Source organism: Cinclus cinclus, chromosome 4 (genome assembly GCF_963662255.1).
Source record: "Cinclus cinclus chromosome 4, bCinCin1.1, whole genome shotgun sequence".
In the NCBI taxonomy this organism is placed as follows: Eukaryota; Metazoa; Chordata; class Aves; order Passeriformes; family Cinclidae; genus Cinclus; species Cinclus cinclus.
Window position 1 is genome coordinate 44,286,619 of NC_085049.1, and position 23,140 is coordinate 44,309,758.

At 39.4% G+C, this 23,140-nt stretch overlaps 1 protein-coding gene across 5 annotated transcripts in view; it reads right to left on the minus strand.

Annotated features, from left to right (window-relative positions):
- Nucleotides 1-23,140, minus strand: part of GRIP1 (glutamate receptor interacting protein 1) — a 220,863-nt gene that overhangs the window by 38,231 nt on the left and 159,492 nt on the right. For 2 of the 5 annotated variants that reach the window (XM_062492005.1, XM_062492004.1), the window contains exons 8-10: nucleotides 9,561-9,708; nucleotides 7,781-7,950; nucleotides 2,339-2,491 (exon numbers count right to left, since the gene is read on the minus strand). In XM_062492005.1, coding sequence (XP_062347989.1) covers nucleotides 2,339-2,491; nucleotides 7,781-7,950; nucleotides 9,561-9,708 — 471 coding nt within the window. Of the gene's footprint in view, nucleotides 1-2,338; nucleotides 2,495-3,213; nucleotides 3,370-7,780; nucleotides 7,951-9,560; nucleotides 9,709-23,140 lie in introns of all 5 variants that reach the window. The other 3 variants (XM_062492003.1, XM_062492002.1, XM_062492001.1) reach the window with 2 other exon arrangements.

Here is a 23,140-nt window from a genome sequence, read left to right on the forward strand (position 1 = left end):
ATACAACCCTAGGAATGTAAATTGGTATAAATTATGTCTCGCTTCCAACTACTAACAGGAACCTATTACAAAATATTTCAGGATTTAAACTTTAATGAAATAATAATCTAAGTGTTTCGACAATTAATCCCACACCTTAAACAAACAAACAAAAAAAACAAACAAACAAACAAAAGCAGAGGAAGAGTAAAATCTGAAAACAAGTAAAAAAAGCTTGTGGCAGCAGGGCATGCCCTCAATTTTTAAAGCCACATATTTAGAAAGATCTGCATAACTAATGCAATGATTGTTAAATCATGACCGTAATAGTCTTGTAACCCCTCATGCCATCACACTTCATCTTCATGAATTATGCCATGATCATATTATGCTGTGCAAGCATTCTTAAATAACTGGCAATGTAAACTTTGTAGCAACCTACATATTTTTATTCCCAAGTAACATTGTAAAATATTTATTAAACTTTACCTAAATAAAACTCTCAAATGATCCAACTGGCTTAAAGAAAAAGAAAAACCCACTAAAATTAAGAAGAGTGTGCTACTCTTTTTCCATGAAAAGCAAAGTAGTCAATCTACCTGGCTCTTTTGAGTGTCCCACAAAGAGGTTTTCCAAGTCTAGTGGAAAGGTGCAGGACTGGACATTGTCTATCCTGGTCCATTGTAGGACATTCAGAGCAGTGTGGGTCTCTTAAGTTGGCTGTTACTGCTGCCACAAGTATGGGTATAAGTCTATAACAGAGTAAGGATCTCTGCAAATGTGTGATGAACTACTGCACAACTAAGCCTTGACCTAACCTCCTATCTAGAGAATTTGTTTACACAAAGCAGCTTGTCATCCCCAGGGCCTTCTGACTTGAAGAATCTTTTAGGTGGGCTACAGCGCTTATGTGACTGTCCCACTTAAATGCCACATCACTGGCCTTGTTTAGAGTCTTTGCAATATCACACGGACAAGACTCCCTTGAAGGAAAAATATCTGAAAAATGTAACAATGCAAGCTACAGCTGTGTCCAAGATCCATAACAGGATTAGCTTTGAGGATTTCATCCTTTGTTGAACAGCTAAAACACAGCATAATTGATGAACTATTTTTTGCATTGGTTTTACTATTCAAATAAATTACTGTAGTAGTGTAACACTACTACTGTTTCTCATGTGCAGAGCAGAACATGTAAGAGCTGGACCTCTACTGATACCACAGCATGACAGACTCAGTATCCCCCTCCAAGACCCAAAAGAATGCATTAGAAGCTAACATGTCAGTAGATGAGCAGTGAAAAATGGCTGATCAGATTAAAAATAAAAAATGCACTTACAAGCAAATGTTATGCAAAAACATGTACTTTACAGAAGAAATTACAAGCAAGCAAGAAAAACTGCAAGAAAGCAAAACCTCAGTTCCTCTCCAATGTATTCTCACAATTCCGTAGTGACTGGCCTTAGAAGCTGCTGGTTCGCTCTGGTTTTACTATGACCATGGGGAATCTTTAAAACACAGCAGCAGTGCTGCAATGTGCAGCAGGTCAGCTCTTTCAGAGTGGAGTTTTGAGCATTGCTATCTAGAGCAAATGATTTACAGAGCAGTTCTCACCTCCCTGCCCTGGAGGAACTGAGCTGCTGTGGACTACACATAGATGGACAAGCCAGAAGAGAAGTGGCACTCACATGGAGCCTGGAAAACATGCACTGACACAGCCACACTCTTTCCAGCCCAGTGAATGCTTGGTAATATGCAAAGCCTAACAGCCTGAATAGATGTACTCTAGCTAGGGAAATGACTGACTCATAGGCAATCCATGCTTTGAATCCCAGAGAGTGGTCAAATGAGGCTCTTTAGTCTTTACTGTAATTTGTTTCTCTCCCTCAGTAAAATAACTGTACAGGTCATGGTGTAGAAGTAAACATTAGAACTACCTAGGAGGTGCCATGGCAAGCTCTGCCTTTCCTAACATGATAGCTGGTTGTGCTTACCAGCAATCTGTTTTTGACCCTTTAGCTATGAATTCTATTCCCTAATGGACACTGGAAGAGTTGATAAAAGAATTTGAAAATCACTTCAGTAACAGCGTAACAAGCTCTTCCAGCACTGTCTGAAGAAAACATTCCTTCATAAATTTCAGATGAGATAGTTATGCTGCTTAGCATCTATTCATCTCATTTTAGCACTGGACAAATATCTTTACTCTTACGTTCCCCTACATCTACCAGAAAATCTCTCTTCTGTCTGGAATATATGTATATTAATTAAGGTACAGAGTAATATTTTTTCTGCACCTTCCCCCTCCTCCGCCCATTCATTCACTGCACATTTTTGAGCAAATGCTGTTACCACCTACAGGAGCTTTTGAAGTCCTTCTTTTTCATCCTCCGCCTCATCATTGTCCCACGTGGGCTGGTGGAGTAGAGGCTGCGAGGTAAGGTCCCCATGTTGAGGGAACTCAGGCTGTATGCACTCATGGAGGTAGGAGAGAAGGATGAAGACACCAGAGCTGCTGTAAGAAATCAAACACTTGGCATACAGCACTCAGTCTTCACAGAAGAGTGCGGCACATGACTGTAACTCATCAGTGAATCAAACATTTTATGTACGGGCTGTGTATGATGCACAGGAATGGTTTGTGCATTTCCAATAACAAAAGACAATAAACCACACAGGTGACCCTAGGAAAAGGTAAAGCCAGCATTTCATGACACCACATGCTGGAAGCTAACAAAGATAATGTAGATACAAAAGGTATATTCATAGTATACAATTTAGTTTAAGCAAAGCATGTTAAATCAAATTTTTCAACACATATCCCCAAACTAATGCATACCAATATATCTAGATAAACTGATTTTAGAAATGCTTTTTCTAAAAAAATAGGTAATTTCTGACAAAGATTGGTAAGCAATTCTTTGCTTTCAAAAATCATGCTTTATATACACTTCTCCAATCCAATGGTCTACTCATACATAGAAGAGCTCATTCATTCAGAATTTTCAAGCCTTTTCCGGTCTACAAAGGTTACTTTGTTACAGAGAGGAAAAGGTGTAAAATGTCAGAAATAACCTTGGCATGGCTATGAAAAAGTGTAGCATCCATAAAACTGAAAAGGTTTCAGAGCCTGAAATGGGAAAAGTATGAGTGAAAGAAGAAGGGAGGGAAGGAGGGAGGAGGAGAAGAAGAAAAGAAGAGAGCATGTCAGCAGGAAAAAGTGTGGAACATTACGAAGGCTTTTTTGAGGAGGTGCTTTCTGAAATTTCAAGGCTGGCATCCTGCAATGGTCAGGGTGGTAGGTGTTATAATGGTGGCAGGTGAGGAGGCTGCTGTGGCTGTTGGCACACGAATCCCAGGTAAGTTGCCTGCTGCTTCCTTCAACCTTCACTGCCCGCATGAAGGGATGATGGAGAATCAGAAAACAAAAGGACCAGAGAAGAGGTAAAAATAACTGAATTGCACAAACAAAATAAAGAAAAAACACAAATCAGAAGTGAAAGAAAGAAAGAAAATAAATTGAAAATAAAATAAAGTAATAAATAACCTGGTCTTGTCTTCTTATCAGGAGGTTCTAACTTGAGAAGCAGAAATAATATTTTTTTCTCAGAAAAAATGTTTCTGATTGAGTTTTTTGCTTTTTGTATTTGTTTTTAAAATGATTACTGAATCAATTTCTGATCTCCCTCTGGCTTATGGGCTAAGACTGCAAACCTTCTCAGAAAATACTAAGATACTACATATGACTACTAACTGAAGGTTAATAACTCTCTGCTTACAGTAATCTATTTTAAAAAGATTAACCAGATACTTTACATGGCACTGCCTAGAATGGAGATGCTTCCCTGGCATTTCGATTTACTGTATTGACATTTTAATTTTGCCACAATCTATTGCTGGCATTATGCTATTCTATGCAGTAAATTATTTCCCACTGCCAGCAGCAGGAAAAAACTCTATCCTGAAACCTGGTTAATAAAGAAAAGAGACCTTATTGATTAGCTGGATGTGCAATTTAATGTTTTTGCTTTGTGTTTTTTTCTTTTTTTTTTTTACTTGATCTTCAAAACTTTAAAATTATCCTTCACTGGAGGAAATTTGAGACTGTATTTGATTATTTAATTGCAGGTTCTGCATATGTGAAACCCGGGATGTGCTGAAAGTGAAGACTTTCACTAGGTATTTACTTAAGAGAATGGGAAGCATTTCAGTTGTCAAATCTTAAAGGAAATGGATTGAAATCTCCCTTGATTAAATACAGTGTATTCATGATTAAATTAAGCATGTCTGCATCCTTGCTGAACCATAAAGGCATAGTTCAAACTGGGAAGTATTTACAGAATGTTTTGTCTTAAAATACCAAGGGATTTACCCACACTACAGAATCATGGAATGGTTTGGGTCTGGAGGGACCTTAAAGACCATCGTGTTCAAACCCTGCTGCCATGGGAAGGGACACCTTTCACTTGACCAGGGGGCTCAGGGCCCCATCCAACCTGGCCTTCAACACTTCCAGGGATGAGGCAGCCAAAACTTCTCTGGGCAACCTGTCCCAGTGCCTTATCACCCTTGCAGTGAAGAATTTATTTCTAATATATAATCTAAACGTGTTTCTAAATATGTTCCTATAAATAATGTATATTTCTATTTCTATTTATAGTTATATAGAATAATTTGCTATCTTTGTCCCATGAGCTGTGTTTCCCATGTCCCTCTGTGACCTGCTATACCTATAATGGCTGCAGACTTGTCTGTCCCCATGCTTGCCTTTAATAGGAGCTCAGAACTTTGAGCATTTGTTTGGACCTACACCTTGTGTTCATATCTTATTCCATGATACAAAATGAGGGGGGGAAAGGGCAGCCACTACAGCAAGCCCTGTGCCCTGGCAGAAGGAAAGCTGTCCCTTGGTTTCACTTTGTATTCCATGAGCACTGATGTTGTAATTGCCTGACTGCACTACCCCTTCTGACTCAAAAGCAATGCCTGTTTCTAGAGGGTGGATCTATGGAGTGCACACCAAGGAAGGGACGGGGAAAGGGGAGCACAGGGGCTCACCATGTCCCTGCAGTCTGGTGGAGTGGTGGGGACCCTGCAGGCCCTGGAACTGCCTGACCTGGCCCTGTGTCTTCAGTCACATTGTCCTGGATTTGCATCCCTCCCTGAGAACACACTTGGAGCCCTGGCAGGTACTTGAATCAAAATAATTTTTCCCCAATATCAGATACCAAAAGTAAGGGAGGGATGCAGCACCAGGCTGGGTCTGTGCCCCTGGGGTTCCACATCCACTGGCACCACCACCCTCAGGGACTTAAGATAAATCTCATGTTAGCCAGAAAAGTCCCCGAAACACCAGAAGCAGCCTGATAGGGCTCTGTGTGCCTTAGAGACTTAGCATATCTTCTCAGATGAAACTGTCTTTCAATTACATGCACAGACAGTGAGATTTCTTAACTTCAACTATGGTGAAAAAATTAAAATTTGATAAGAACAATGTGGCCAGGTGGATTTTTATTATTTTCAAGCTGCTATGAGTCTTGTTTAATTAAAAAGGCTGCTTCCAGCAGGAAGTTATCTGGTGGTCCTTGATGTTTTATTTTCATGCTGAGAGTAGAGATAAAAATGTCCTACAAAGTGGGAAAGTACACAAATTCAGTTTTCTCAGCTTGTAGAAGGATAGTCCCAATTAAACCAAAGTTCTGTAAAAGAAAATCCTTTTGTGGGTAACCACAGTAATTTAGTGTTAATTTCAGCTATTCCAGTACAGTGGCTACAGTGGTACAGGGCTGTGTATAGTAAACATAAAACTAATGGGGCAGCAAGAGAAATGAATGTCAGCAGCATAGTAGAAAGGAAAAAAAAAACATGAAAAAGAATCCTATCTTTTATAGAGTTCTTCACTTTATTTTAGGACTAAAATTTCAGTTTCTTTTATATACTGACTTTCCTGCCTATTTTAAATATATAACATATTCCCATAAGACCAATAACTGAGCTCAGCATTTACAGCCCTACTGATTCAGCTTATTCCAGACATATCAAGGGAGATTTTCACTGTCTGCAGCCTCTAGGTCATACTACACCTGATAAAAGGATGTTTCTAAGAAGGGACTTGCTTCCATAAAGCTTGTTCTATCTTGAATTGGTCATGATTTTGTGGTAGCACCACGTGGTGAGAGACTGGAAAGGGCTGTAAACATCCTAGTTATTCTGCCTTACTGAAGAAAGCAACTTTATTACTTTAGGGATACTTTCCCCCAAAAGATGCTCTTATATATCATCTTTTGCAGATCACCTTGATATGATTTTTTAACAGACAGTTCTTCATTCTGGCCTTGCTTTTTCTAAGCATCTACACCAGTTACTAGAACATTAACAGCATCAATATGTTATAAATGTTGGTGAACAAACCAACTGCTTCAAAGTAATACAATCATTGTAATTACAATCAAGTAATACACAAATCATTGGCCCCAGCATTTGTCTTCCCAAAAGTAACAGTCTTCAAAATTCTTGAACCAGCCAGAAATTAATTGCATGACATCTTTGCTTCAAAAAAAAAAAAAAAGAAAAAAAAAAGAAAAGATCTGTTTGTTACTGTCATAACTGAGAGGAATGGAAATACATCACAAATTTGGCCTCCACCTCATTCTGCTTGTGCAGTATCACCCTCTGCTCCTTGTGGCTCTAACCAGCTTAAGTAGAAAAAGGAAAGAGCTGAGTACAGGGAGAACACGTAATTGCAAAGGTTACTCTTTGCTCCCCCTGGTCTAGGACAAACTAATGTCTCCTCTGTCACTAGTTCAGTATTCCCTACTCTGACAAACTGTCTAGAACACTACTTATCGAGGGACAACCTGGATGTTGCATAGATGTCCCAGAACATTTACCATCACTGACATTTCGAGACCTCAGAAATCTTGCCTTGGTCTAAAGGAGGCAGAAGCACAGGCTCAGAAAAACTTTACCACTGGTTCATGCTGCAACACATGCACATACTCTCCATGTATTTGATGTTACTGTTTTGATGTCTAACAACATGTGCTATTTTAGACTGAATTTACAGATTACTGTGAATTAGCCCCTTTCTCACGATTAGTTAGAGGACAAGATGGCGAGCCTCCATCTTTAAATACTAAGGCATTTTATATACATTTGATTTGGAAATGGGAAGCCATTTTATTCAAGCATGTTGGTATGAAATAAGTATTGCAATGAAAAGGTCTGCTATCTAGGGAACTGCTTCCAAACAGTTTCCGTAAGCACTGACAGTGAACCCATGAAGCAATCTTAGAAGCACTTTAAAAGACAATGGCAAATAAATAATGCCACTAACAAGAGAAAATATGGGAGGGCTTTACGCATTTTAGGGGGGAACAGGTGTTATTAAAGAAGTGACCATACCTATCAAGTCAACATGCTGAAAATAAGTTGGCTGTGGTACTACTTCTCCACTCTAAATTTAAGAAACAATGCAGAGATTAATTTACTGAAGTATCTCATAGCACCCCCAACATCTGCAACAGTAGAGTCAACAGGTGTCCTTATGTACATTTGCAAGTTTGTAGAGGTATTTCTTAGCAAAACATTTCCCTCTCTGGCCATAGGAATCTCAGAGTGTTTATTAAGACCAAGAAAACACAGAGCTGCTCAGAAACTGCAGAAGCATAGCCTGGGGAGCTGAAACAACATTTACAGACATAACTGCGGCGATAGCTTTGACCATTCAGCATGGGCAGGAAAAGTAAAAGAAAGAAAGAAAGAAAGAGAAGGAGGTATTTGGTGCTACAGATCCTCTTACCGTGCTCTGGGCCTTTCAGCGCTAGCCGTGTCTGGTGGTGGGGAAGGATCTCCAGTTTAACATTGTCCGCTGCATTGGCCAAAAACTGTGTTGCTTCTGCCAGCGTACAGTACTCCATGCTGGTGCCATCAATGGACAGAATATGGTCTCCTACATGTAATGCACCACATCTATATAAAAGGGGAAAAAACTCGGTATGATCAGGTATGCTCTCTGCTTGCACAATGACTTCTTCTGCCTTCAAACTGGTCATGACAACTATGAACGTGTTCTTTTTTTTCGAGAAACATTTGTGTTTTGTAGGCACTGTCACTGGTCAGACTTTATCTCTATTAGTACAAACCTTAAAAATAATTCAGTTAATACAGTATATGCCAAGACATCACTCACAGAACTGCAATGGGATATCTGACTCTAAAAATATGTGTGAATGGCAGCAGGATAAAATGAGAAGAGCTTAAGGAGACTCGAATAACTTGGTCACATATCCCTCACACAAGCACCCAGTTCATCATTTTTTGAGTTATAGTTCAAACATTTATTAGTACAAAAGCTGTAAATGATGATGAAATTATGCAGTAGTCAAACAAATAATGAAACCAGGGCTAGCATGGTGACTCTAGGAGTGGGGTGGGGAGGGGGCTATCTGCTAAATCTTGCTGCACTCAAGAGACTGGCTACTGGATGAGTTGAGAAATGCAAACACAGCAGTCAGCATCCCGACGTACCAGTCAAGTGGACAGCTCCTTTAATTGGTTACCCCCTGCGAAATGGGAAAAAACAGAGGGAGAAAATTAAAGCATCCTGCACCATTGAACTGGAGAACACCCCTGGATCAATGGCCGTCACTCTCAAAGTTTCTACTGTAGGGAAAAGCCCACAGAGGAGCTGTAGACTCACTGCTACAAGTGGGTGCTACCAAAAGCACCATTGCCAAAGAGGAGTTACAAGGTAGGGTGACTGGGGACATGCAGGAGGAATTTGCTGCTGAAACATAATATTTAAAAAAATTTTAGATAGTGGTATGAATATAGAAATATATTGTATATGTATAAACACACACATACACACGCACACACGCACCCCAATAAAGATCCCACAACTCTGTTCCAGAGGTTCAGACCACTGGGGAAAAACATCTAGCTATAATTTTAATGGTTTAAATGGTTTTATTTAAAGGTTTAAATGAAGTGGAAACATTATAGCAAAACAGTAAAAATACAGAAGCCAGTCTTCCTTACACCTCACTTGTATTCTAAAATATCAATAAAAGAATCCAGACACAAGGAGCTCATTTTCACTGTGCCACAAGAACGAGTGATAAATTCTAAAAGAACACTTCAAGGTTGCAAAGCCTCAAAATTTACTTCCCTTGACAGCTGTTCCATATGGTGAGCTTACTTCAAGAATTCCAGTGGGTTACGGGGCTTGTTTTTTTAAATACCAACCTCTGCCACAGCGTTACATTTAATAGCCAGAGCAGACCTCTACACTCCTGTGTTGCAGAGTGCAAGCAACCAGTCACATATGACGTGGGGGCTGGCTTATGTCACCAATACTACACGAACGAGCTGAAGTAGATGGTGTCCTGGAAGTCTTAAGACTCGGCAGTCTGGAACAGCGATCTGACAAAGTGCTGATTTTAAGACGTGCAACCTTGAGAGGACCTGGTTCAGTCGATTTCTCAGTAAAGGGAAGGGTTCCTTTAAAACCAGACCAAACAGAAAAAGAAGTGAAATGGATGCATGGACCTGCAGTGTCGGTCCTCTGTCACACTCACCTGTCTGCAATACTTGCAGATTTGATTTTGTCTATGACAATGACCTGCTTGTTGCAGCACATCGAGGTAGTTAGTGCAACCCCAAGAGCAGCACCAGGAGTTTTGGCAACTTCAACTAGCAGTGGCCCAGAAGCTGTTGCTACTGAATCTGTTAAAATTAGACAACAAAAGATCAGAATTATACTGATGTGGTATTTATACCGTTTTCATGTCTTCCCCACATAAAATCTCCATGGCTATTCTATTTCTCAAACCAGATAACATGCCACTTCAAGAAATACTGGAATAGCATCATTTTAGGCGTCAATAATCAGCTCTTGATTTTGAAAATGATAAAAGCAAGAGGAATTTTGGATGAATCTGGGATGTTCAAAAGTTTCAGAGTATGTCAGAATCAGAGATGGATCAGATGAGGGAAACAGGATGTGTTAGTGAATCATTCTCTTGAACAACCTGAGATAAACATTACCTGGAATTTAAACAGACATGCTGGAAAAACAGAAATAACTAAAAAAGTAGAAAATGATCTGATAAAGAAAGATTAAGCAAATACGGTAGAGAAGGAAGCTAAATTAATTTTCATAAAAGACGAAGGTCAGCAGCTATAATAATCAAATTAAGAAGATAGAGAAAGGGTCTACAAGAAATCCTTCACTAAAAGAAAGGAGAAAATGGTGAAAGTGCAGGAGGCATGACAGCTAGAAGTAGTAGAAATTAAAGCAAAATACATGTGAAGAGGTTCAGAAGATTCTTTGAACGTCCTGTCTCTGGATAAAATACTGCCTTACAACAGGACATAGATAGTAAATGAACAACACTGATTACAGAAAACACGAAAGTAAGTTGGAGCAAACAGACATGATCAACAAGAGAACCAAGTGTTAGACACAACAAAGCAAAAAGACAGCAGGCTTCTTCCTAAATGCCAAAACAAAGCAGGCAGTGATCAGGGTGAAGCACATTCTGGAGACTGGCTGAGAACTCCTACCAACCCATTGATCAGTAACTCATCTCAGTGCAGTAAGATACAGGAAGAGAAGATGTCCTTTAAGGATATTAAAAGACTGAGAGAAACAAAGTGCTATCAGAAGCCTTTAGAGGTGGTTATAATCAGAATAAGAAAAAACTGAATAAATAAAGACTTATGCTGGATCAAAGTTACCAAATGTCCTACCAGCGAACGGGGGAGATTGGTATTCACAACATAGTGGAACCAGCTGTGAGGATACAAAGACAACATTCAGTTGTGATGTGTCTCAGAAGACACTAAGACTGAAGCTGTATAAGAATTGCAGCTGGGCTTCCAAGTATGGAGAGAGAACAAATATAAGATAATCCATTCAGTCTTAAATCAAAAACATATTAGTTAAAAAATGTAATACTGGCACAGAACAGACAGTGGAAGTGTATTAGCATACAAACCAACAATCTATGTAATGATACAAGAAATAGAATAAGAGAGTGACAAACACTCAGTGAAGGTGCTCTTCCTCATTAGAGGTTAATGTAGGTAAACTGCACATTGAAATGGAGTGAAAAAAGGCTGGATGAAATAACAAACAATACCAGAAAAGTGTCAGTTAATTATGATAGAACTCCTTTTCCCCCCACAACTTGTAATAGTTTTTATATTCCTGCTGGTTTTCTTTTTTTTTTCAAGTTTGAAATCTGAAGCTTTGAAGAGAAGATTCAACAATTTTGAAAGTGGTCATTAAATCTGAGTGAACAATTTCTGTACACAACTAGGGCTGAATTTTTAAAGGCTCAACTTTCACGGGCACTACAAAAATAAGTTGGCCCACAAACCTGAACCGATATTTAAATTCTGAGCCAAAGAACAGAGTCTACCCAGTAGCATTTCTTCCGGAGCTTTAATCACTAAGTAGCATTAAAGCTGGATGAACTGCCCTCAGCAGCTACTTGTCTTTCTCTTACTAACTAAAGAAGGAGTTTATCACAATGAAATTCCTGTCTTAGATGACTTGGTTAAAGGTCAAAGTAAGGCAGGATGCATGCAGTGCCTTGCAAACAGCCAAGTAAGTGTGTGCTGCAGAGCAGAATTTAAGTATTCCTTATTCCCATTCCTGCACAGTTATTTTCATCTTGAACATTCCAGAGGTTTCTGGAGCTGCACACAAGTTTCACATTTACAAATCTGTGGGAAGAAGACTCAAACACTGCTTGTCATCAGTACCTTGACAAAGGTTTTAACTTATATTAATCCAAAAAATGGCAAAGCCCAACTTACACAAGTTCTTTCTGCAATGGCTGCTTTGAGGAGAGGAATGCAAATATCTGTTGCAAATGTGTAAATCTTTCAAGATGCTGATCTTTTCTCCAGTTACTTGGGAAACTGCCTAAGCACAAGCAGCTTATGCCCGAGTGTTATTTCCCAGGTGCCTGTTGAAATGCACTGGGAACACAAACCAAGGCAGACAGGATGAGTAAATAAGATAACTACATTAGAGGAACCAGAAGAGAAGAAATGGAGTGTGTCTAATGGTGCAAAAGAAGCACAAGGAAGAGAAATCAGAAGGAAAGAATCAAGCACACATTCTCTCACAAAGAAGAATTAGTTTTTCATGTTAAAGTAAAGCATGGATATGAAAAATTAATCATACAGGTATAAATTATTCATGTGTGAAGATGTTTCAGTCATTAAGATATTTACACCGTGACTGAAGCACTTGCACACTATGTTGATTTATTGACTATGTAATTACATAAGATACACTGATGAATATTTACATGAAAGACACTCTAGATTTTTGATTTTGTTAATAATTTTTCTCATTTTAGAGTATTGCATCTCAATGACTACGAGAAGCTTGATTAAAACCTCCCAAAGGAAGCAGCATTGCTTTCTGCATGCTAATACATTTCTTCAGCTAGACAGCAGCACAGCACACCTTTTTTATTTGACAGCTTAAATCACTGGCAACATGGTGCTTTATTCTGTACATACTTTTATGATAAGTAAATATACTATATTTAGTAAAGTATAAATGGTATATAGGATAGTATTTAGAAAATTTTTGGATAAAATAAGCAGTGTTACCAGCCTCCTTTGCCTCAAAAGATAATCACAAATCATTTTGAAAATTGAAAAATGTATTTTTAACCGGACAAAGACATCACATTACATGTGTTTCTTTATGTCCTCAAAAACATATATATCTGTTAATCCTTACTGATCCTCATGGTATGTGAAATCCAGGTCAGCAAGTGGTGGGTGGTGGAGGACAAAAAACACTAGGATTCCCACAGTGGGGAAACCAAAAAGCAAGCTGCTTGTATTAGGCAGCAGAGGATCTACATGTGAAACTGTACCTTTAAATGCCCTAGAAAGGGAAAAGCTTCAGTCATAGCTTGCAATCAATAGTGATACTAAATTCCCTGTAAACCAAACTTTTTGAGATATGATTTTTCTTTTTTCCATTCCAAAGCCTTTTACAGCACTTAAAACTGGGAAGTACTGCTATTGAGCTTGTTCCTGTAGGAACACTGAGCTCTGCTGTTACTACCTGTTCTCTGCAGCTTCTCACTTCTCTAACTGCAAGGTTTGGGGTCCTCTTTTATTTTTTTCAAACTCATGGCAACACGAGGTACAAATCATTTTTCTGAGGAGCTTAGAAGAGCTCAACACCGAGGAAGGATGTCAAAATAGATTTAGACTCTAAACAGCCAGCTGGATCAATTGAAACACCCAGCTTCAGAAGACTGTTATTGACCTCTCCTGGATGCTGCTGTACTTTATAGCAATGGCATGACAAAAAAGTGGATATCTTACTATCTCACAGTAATTTTCCAAGCTTCTTCCCCATTAGATGTTCACAGACTAACAAGTTTTTCACCTTAAAACTGTACGGAGCAGGTCCCTGTAGCCTTTTCTGTTGTGATTCTCTGACTGACAGTAGTCAAAAAAATCTGGCAAGGTGCTGGTTCAGACTAGAGAAAACCTAAGTCCTCAAACCTTGTAGTTCTTGCAGTGAGAAGTTTTAACACTTTTGTAGCTGTTTTAACACTTTTCCTTCACAGATCTAGATGTGCCTCACTTATGTTAAAAACAGAAGACACCATTTCACAGAAATAGTTTTTCTTGATCAAAGAAGTGTGCTCTTCTACTCCTCACACCTTTTTTTCTCCTTTTATACAAAATCTTTGCTGCTACAGATAGCAAGTACGGTTGGACACCTGGACTTGCTGATTTTAGAGGTCTTTTCCAACCACAACGATTCTAAGTAAAGCCATCTCTCCCTCAGGTAGGAGCTCCCTTTTCTCCAATCAGCTCTTGCCAGTACAGCTGAAACTTTTATTTTCTTTCTCCTTTCTGTAACCCTAATTTCTGCACCCAGTGCCTGTATGCCTCATGTTCAGACCAGTGGACCACAGAAGATTATTACGAACTCGAAAAAACCCTGAAATCTTTGAAATGCTCGCCTTTAAGAGCAAAAAGTTGGGACATTTACAGAAAGTCATGACTGAATAAATCAGTTTCAATCCTCCATCACTCCCAAATGCCTTATATTCTATATACTATATTCTTGCTTTCCTCTGCTCTCTCTGTTCTTCTTTCAATTCACAAAAATCAATGATCCTTTTCCAGTACCCACTCAGCAATCATATATGTGACAGCTCTGATATATAAGGGACAATCACTGACTGTTCCCCGAAGAACCTGTTGAGTAAACTCTCATAGATGGACACTCAAATGCTTAAATGCAGAAATGCACAAACCTTTCCTTGAACTTGCTTTCTTTAACAAAACCCAACAGAATGTAGGGGAAGTATGTGTGTGCATTTGTGTACACAAATCAATGTGAGTTCCAGAAAGGGTCCAACACAAAACACTCCATTGCAGTCAGTTCTTACTACACAAAGGTTGAGACATCCCAACAAGCCACTGTCAGCACTCAGCACACAAGCAGAAGGTACTTAAAAGCAGCAGTGATGAGTCAGATGTGTAAGGCACAGAATAAGCAGCCAAATCTGTGCCTTTATTTGGCATTTCAGTCTCAGTTGAGAATAACATACAATGTTGGTTGCCCAGATAAACTGTGGAAAGCTTTTTGACGAAATCCAAGTGCTTGGCTTTTCCTCTTGCCTTACTTGAAAAAACAAAACCAAAACAAACAAACAAACAAAAAAACCACAAAAAAAAAACCGGGAGAAGCTTTTATGCATATGTGTCTGTTTAGCAGGTTGCCCAGAGAAACTGTGGATGCAGCATCCTTGGCACTGTTCAAGACCAGGTTGGATGGGACTGAGCAACCTTGTCTAGAGGAAGGTGCTCCTACCCAAGGCACAGGGGGTGGAACTGGATGATCTTTAAGGTCCTTTCCAACCTAAATAATTCTATGATTGACAGAATAATCAATGGTGAGAAAGCACAGCAGGTGTGGTTGTGCCAGTCCACTCAGAATCAGCATGCTAGGGATTAGCCCCCTGGTTTTCTGTGTTAAGAAACAAGAGCTGAAATGTTAAAAGCTTTTTGACTTTTGTAACAGAAAGGCATCAAAATACCACAGGCTTAACACCACAAGTTTTGAGTATTTGCCATTGCTTAGGGAAGCTAGACTGCTAAAATGCAAAAATCAAAGCAGATACGTATCTTACAGGGCACTTGAAATCCACAGCTAGTTGTACAAACTTGAGACAAGATAACCAACCCAAAGAACAGGTAGGAACTCTAAGAGGCTTGATGAATTTAATTTTTATGATATGTGGTTTTAGCAGTGGCACTCTCCATTTTGCACACAAACCACTTTGCAAGGTCCTTTACAGTACTGCTCAGCTGACAGCACAGCAACATAAAAGCACTCAGGGACTCAGTGTGCATTCACATCCACTTTTCTTCATTCACCCACAGACTATTCATTACTGTCAGACAGTATCTTAAACTACACTTAATGAATCTTGTCATTCTCTGTGTGGTTTGTGTATTCTTAAGGACTATTTCTTTTATGTGAATACCAGCCCAAAATCCCTATTTTTTGGTGTCCATTAAAACATTTTCTCTGTAAGACTGACACACTTACAGCTGTCCCAACTCCTCACAGCTCCATGCAAGATTGCATTCCTAGCTGTGATAGTGAGACTTATAGTCCTCTGTCATGCTGTGGCTCCTCTATTTCCTTGCTTATGTTTCCCTGAGAATGCCACAGAGATAGGCAGTCAACTTACCTGTCTTTTCCACGATCTCTTGCAAAACAGGAGCCACAGCCAGAAATGTGTGTGCAAGAGAAAGATCTTCTGTAGGTAGGGGAGTTTTTCTCTACTTTTCTCCTTCCTTTCTGCTTCAATTCATCTACACCTGTCTCTTTTTTTCCAGGTTTCACCAAGTCAGAGATAAAAAGAATTAACAAAACCCCAGTTTTGCCCCTGTTCTTCATCTACATGATAAAGCACTTAGGCTATTTCAGTAACATTTAAAATTTCTTTCATATTTACTTTTTTGTTTCTCTCCAGCAACTGGATGCCTAACCAAGTCTCTTACAGAGAGTTGAGTGATGGTTATTTAAATACTGATATTTTGGGTGGAGGTGGGAGCATAGGAGGTCACTTATTTATGTAATACTTTTTCCTAGTACTGCAAAGATTATTTGATCTCTATTTTGCAAAGAAAGGATATAATTATGCATTTTTAAAGATGATATAATCAAGAAATTGAGATTGGGATCATGGGTCAGTGGTTTCAAGAAGGAATGTAGCAGCAAGGAAGAGAGAGGCAGGAATAAGTCTTCTGAACTGTTTAAAGGGTACAGGAACAACATTCAAGATGCCCTACAGCTGGGTAGCACCATTATCACTCATTCAGAGTAATATTATTTGATTCCTCATACATTTGTGACTAAAGGTCATAAATGAACCACACACAGAGCATGATTCACGGTACTAGCTTTGGTATTCTGTTCTACTCATATTCATAATGTCTGCACCCTGGCTTTGTTCATGCCTCATTTAGCAGAGTAACCTTTTACTCATCTCAGATCTTATGGGCAAAACAAAATCAATGACAGCTAGCAAGCTCTGAAAAGGATTTCTGGAGAGCTGAAAAAGCTGTGAACCTGATGGCGTAGGTCCAGTGGAGGGCCATGAAAGCTGCTCAGAGCACTGGGGTTGTTCAGCCCAGGGAAGAGAAGGCTCTGGGAAAACCTCATTGCTGCCTTTTCAGTATTTGAAGGAAGCTTATAAAAAAGATGGAGTGACTTCTTACATTGTTAGGTAGTGACAGGACAAGGCAGAAGTTTTAAACTGAAAGGGGGAGATTCGGTTTAGCTGTTAGGAGGAAACTCTTTACCAGAAGGTGGTAAAGCACAGGTACAGGTTGCCTAGAGAAGCTGTGGATGCCCCATTCCTGGGGGCATTCAAGGCCAGGTTTGATTGGGCCCTAGGCAACATGACCTAGTGGGTGGCAATCCTGCCCATGGCAGAGGGGTTGGAACTAGATGATATTTAAGGTCTCTTCCAACCCAAAATATTCTATGATTCTATAAAACGGAGTAAGCTGAAAATGCATTACAAGTAATATTTGTGGAGAAGGGACAGCAGTTTTTAATAATAGAATCACTATTTAAAAATTAAATATTGTTCTTGTTTGAAGTGTCAATGTCAGTCTCCAAGGCCCAACTTACAATCTCTCATAAAATATATGTGCTCCTTGCATTTCCTTGATTTTTGGGGTATTGTGTATTTCAGGCAGGCCGTAGAATGAGCAACAGCTGATGTAATTTTACCTGGCTGAACTAGAATTAGAGGGGCAAAAACAGTACCAAAAATAGATAAATAAAATAGCATATTTTCCTTTATTGCAAGTAACAGGACAGCACTGGAGCTGCTGGTCTACTGAAAGAAAGATCACAGAGTTCACATAAAAAAACCATAAAATTGCTGCTAAGGAAAAAAGCCACCAATGGCATTTTATACCCTCTCACCTTTAGAACAACAAATTTCAAAAATGATAAATAGGAATAATTCCAAGAGGATGCCAGCAGAATGAGTGATAGCAAAATCAGAGAGACCTCTCAGCCTTAGAATGGAAAATGGAGACATTCTCTAAACAAATGTGCCACCTATTATCCTCTCTATACACAAGCAATTTAATATTCTTGTCAACTGACTGGCAGTCTTTCCAATTTCCTCTTGTTGCCTAATTTCTGCAACTCATTTATATGCCTCCAATTTAGCCAAGTTCTTCAAATCAAAAGCCTAGGAACTGCCTTTACCTAATTTCATAATTTGCAACCTCAGCCCCACCATCCTTCTCAGCTAAGAGATATCACTAACTAGTTGAAAAACTATCTCTGCCTTCAAAATTGTCCTACAGTGTGGATGTGAATATATTCAAAATCAGCTTGGGACTTTCTCAGACTTTCTCTCATATTCAGACCATAAAAACCTGCCTAAACAACTTTAACTCAAAAGACTTTCCCCGATTCCCTGGATGCTGCTTCCTCCTATTAACTGTTTCAAACTCACACCTTTCATTTTTTCTAGGCTCCTTCCCTGCTCAAAAGCTGCATAAAATCCCTATTTCTTAATTTACCTCTATTTTTCTTTTCATGTGCCTTGTTAATCTAAAATGCGATCTGTCTCTTACACAATTCACAACACAAAAGCAACTTGGTAGATGATAGCTGTACAGAAAATCCTGGATCTGCCTCTTTGAGGATAGTCTGAGTGCATTTTAAATAAGACCAGGCCCTGCAACTTTCTGCCTTTGCTATCTTGAGAAAGAATACCACATAGAAAATTCAGGTGGCACTTACAGAACTATCAAGAACTCAAATCTATATCACTGATGGCAGCACATGGTTTCAGAACTTGGGACCCTGTAAGTACATCTTTATGGTTAGTTTGGCAACCTGAGCCTCAAATAGCACCCTTCCATTGAAGGATGGCTCCTGAAAACTGCCCTGAAATACTATATAGCATTACATTGATTGTGAAATGTTTGCAGAAGTCAGCAGCAATGGAATTCTGCCTGCCTTTCATTCCAGGAACAGAACTTAAAAATAAAAAAACATCTTCCAAAATGAGACAGGTTCTCCAAAATGGTGCAAATTATATGTCCTTTGCTAAGGCCCTGCAATACAAAACACTAATTTTTCTATTGCACAAAGCAAGGATGAAATCAAAGAACCACTGAATCACAGAATGGTTTGGGTTGGGAGGGACCTTAAAACACATTTGGTCCCAGTTGCCTGCCATTAGCAGGGACACTCTCCACTAGATCAGGTTGCTGAAAGCCCAATCCAACCTTGACTTGCACACTTCCAATGATGGGACATTGAAAACTTCTCTGGGCCTGATAGACAGATACATATGTCCAAAAGAACATACTTATGGGAACATACTTATTTTCTCTCCAAGTAGGACAGAAAAGAAAATGCACAAAAACTTTGCTATCTTCAAAACTCTCCATCTCTTGCACGATTGTGTCTGACTAATGAGACAAATAGAACAAATAAGGGCAACACAATCTGCACCTCAGCCTGCAAACTACGAAACACAGCTGGTGTGTTGAATTTTACATCAGCCAACCTTGAAAGCATACCCATAAGTACACAGTACAGATAATATAAAGAGCTACATAGAGCCATCAATTATGCCTATTTGACACAATGCCCCTACGTTCCATCTAACTGGAACAGTAATAATTAGAATGGGATTGGATTCTCTTCAAAAGCCTACAGAGCACAAAGCCCCTCACTGCTGTCACTTCAGAGATGGGAACAAGCACTGCAAGCACCCAAGCACCCCAACTTTGCATTGAGCTGACAGTGCCCATCCGTCCAAGTCTCTACCAGGACAAGATATCTCAGAAAATGCCAAAAGCTTCAGAGCAAAGGTGTGCCATGGATAGTTCAGACACCTGGATAAGAGAACAGTTAAGGAAAATAAGGACGAGTCAATGCTGTGTTAGTGAGAGACCTCAACTGCTCCTCTCTCTGCCATAGTGGTGGGAGCTGAAGCCCAGGAAGCAGCAGAGTCACATAAGCAAGATGCTGAGCCTGTGACTGCCACGCACTCCTGCTTGTCAACAGGGTGACTGACCCAAGCACAGCCCCTTTCCCATATGGCTGAGCTGCTTGGTGTACATGAGCTGCATGACGGGACCTCGCTCAGGGGTCCTCTGCTGAAACAGAAACATACCAACCTGTACATTCATGGGTACTTCTTATTTACATGTCTTAGTGACCTCTGCACACAAGATAATTGCAGTCTCTGCCTTGGAAAGCATACCTGGTTTGTTTGAACAGGCAGGAGTTTCATACTAGTCTAAAACACTCCTCTGCAAAGCCTATGAGGTAACTATGAACCAGAAGAAAAGAAAAATTAAACTGTACATTGCTGCTCATAACATAATCTGAATTTCCAATCCTACAAATGGTACTACTGGTACCACTTTTTTCACCCAAAACTTTGGTCTCTTCAGTAATCAGTACTCTAGCACAGATGTCTTAAAAATCATTGATGCAGTGGCACAGCCACATTATAAAAGGCTACCATGCAGAAGGTTGAGGCTGAGATCTGACCTGGAAGTGTTTGCACTGAGGAAGAGAGTGAGAGTTTTTCTGCTCTCAGGGGCTGCACAAACTTTGGTAAAATGAGTCAGAAAACAAATTTATTAACTGCCCTCTCTTTCTGCTTTGGTACTGCCTCAGCAACAGCTCAGCAAAAACATTTCAAAGAAATAGAGAAAGCAGTTTAGATAAATTGCCCTTAAATCCAACAATAAAGCCATGGTTCTAAAGATAAACTTTCATCCCTCATTGCAAAAATAATCTAGGATTGCCTACATATTTCCAGCTTTTTCCTTCCCAGTACTTGTTCCAAAAAATACAGGAACAGTACTACTGGGAGTATTCACACATTTAAAGCAAAAGAAAGCTTCTATATCCTCTGTTCTCTGTAGCACACATTTCCAGCAAAACCAATTCCCCACATTTCTGCTCCCAAAATCCCAACTAAGCAATAATCTCTAGGAACTCAAGTGGCCCAAAACTGTTATAGTCATAGCAATGAGAAGGGCACTCTATCATCTGTTACCTCAGCAGACAGCCTGCCAGCTTGCTGCCAGGGTCACCTTTGGCAAGGTTCCCATGTGGCTCCTCCCTTGCTGCAGGACAAGACATTTACCTCCTGCCAGAGCAGCTCCCACTGCCGGGCTCAGAGGGGCTCCAGGTTATCTCATGTCCCTGTCTGGTCACTTCTTTCTTTTTGAAGACGTCCCATTGCTCATATTTATAATTAAGCAATCACTGAATTTCTGTAAAGGAGAAACTGTGAAAAGCCTTTTCCATCTGTTTGTATTTCTTTGGTTTTGATTGTTCTTTTTCTTTTACCAGTTAAATCTACCCAAATTTACCTAAGGTCTCTGTAAAGACCTTGAAAAATTATAGGTCACAGTGTTCAGAAGAAGGCTACTTCAAACAACACTGAAGAGCTGACCTTAACAGGAAAAACTGTGCTTATGCAAGGTGTAAAAAACTCAAATGAGAAGCTGATTAAAATCTGCAGAACATCAGATTAAATCATCATAAAAAAAACATGTACACCAATAAAGATCAGAAGCGTCTGTCTACAAACAGAATGACATTAAAAGACAAATATTACAGTCACCATGTGGGCACAAAGCACTTCAAACCTAATGATCCCCAGAATGAATATTGCCTGGATATACTTATTTTTACCTCCCCTCTTTAATTAAATAAGCACATATACTTCCTTCTTCAAGAGCCTCATATGGAAGGTAGACAGTGAATATTTAATGAGTGGGAACATTTTTCCCTTTTTTACAAGCTCATGCCTTAAATACTAAACAGTATTCTCTGAGCATATGTGGTGGGGGAGAGCTATTGTATGCTGCAGCCTCTGAGTATTCCCTACAACAGACGTTTATAATGATTTTCTCTCATAACCATATTTTAGAGCAAAAGCATGGTGTTTTTCCCACTGTAGAAATAAACAAACAAGGATCAAAGAAATGAAGGTTTAAAGCATCCCTTATGTTTGGAGAGGATGTTTTAAGACACCTAGGTTGGGGTTCACTGCACCAAAATGCAGACCTCTGCAGGGCAGACCTGAAGTAGCCACACCTGAGCCTAAATTCTCTCTTACAATCACCCAAGAAAAGTGGCATTTGACAAATGTGTTTCACCTGCCCCTGTTTAGGCATCTGCATCAAGATGAGATCAGCTTTTTTTAGAACATTTCTCTCACATGACTATTTTTCAGATCATTTAGTACTACGCAGCAGGTGATTGTGGAAGGTAAAATTTATGCAATCATTCTAATTAAAATTTGTAATGTAACATATGCACCAAGGCATCTGAGTAAGGCTGCACAGGCATCTTAAATTCTTATATTTCTAATCCCTGAAGAGCTGAACTGAAAGGAACTTTGCAAAAACAAGAAAAGACTTCCCCCACATACACAGAAAATCTTGGGTTTAACTGTGAGTCAGTTTATGAAAGTAGCAAAAAAGCCATTCCACCAGCAAGGGAGATCTTAAAGAAGCACAGAAAGGACACATCCTTTCTTGTTTGCCTTCCCTTTGCAGCTAATTTCTAGTTAAAACATAGCAGCTGATTCTTCTCCCACATTCCATATCCAACTAAAGAATGACAGGATGTACTGAGAAGACCAGCAGCATCAATGCCTTGCCATGACTTATAAAATCAAATGCTGACATTTGAAATCTGGTCTGTAATGTGAAAGCCAAAAACTAAGTAAAATGAAATGCATGGTGGCTGTTCATCCAACATCTTCTCTGGTATGTTCAAGGGTAGGAACTTTTGCTGTGATCTAGATCCAAAGTGAGATGACCTCTAAAACTCAGCACAGAACTGGCTATTTCAGGTATATACATCCCATGCTAATGCTAGAGTAGCAGGAGAAATATCTTATCAAAGGGGTGAAGAGAAAATGGGCCTGGAATGTTCTTTTTTCATTAGTAGATAGGACTGAGTGGTAATTGGGTATAATCAAACATTCTAAACAGTACAATTTTAAAGTAATCTGCATCAGTCAAGTCTTTGCAATACAAGTATTTTCTACACTTCAGATGTGAGTTGGCTGTAGAATCCCTACTCTTATGCTGGCAATAAAAGAGAACATTGATTTACTGGTGCAAACAATGCTTAAATCAGAAAACTTTTATGCTGGCAGAAGACATATTTGTTGGAATAAACCAGGTGTCCATTTGGTGACAACTGAGGAGGGCGACAAAGAAACACAGGTCTGCTGTTTATTTCCCTTTAAGCAAAGCTCTTCAAACATAAGACATGACTTTGTTTTTTTTTTTTTTTTGTCTTTGGCTCCTGTTTTAAATCCCAGCTGTAATCAGATAAAGAAAGTCTTCTGACTGGTCAAACATACACTCATTGTACAGATGAGCAACACCACTGGAAGTATAACAAGATCATGTTGTAAGATGAGGTACTGGTGCAATTATCTTGAGAAACTATGTTGATTTCAAGGCAAACCTGTTCACCTTAAAATGCTGATTTTCTCCACTACGTAAATTTCCAGCTCACAGACCTTATTACTGTCTTCTCTGAACAGTACACAACTCC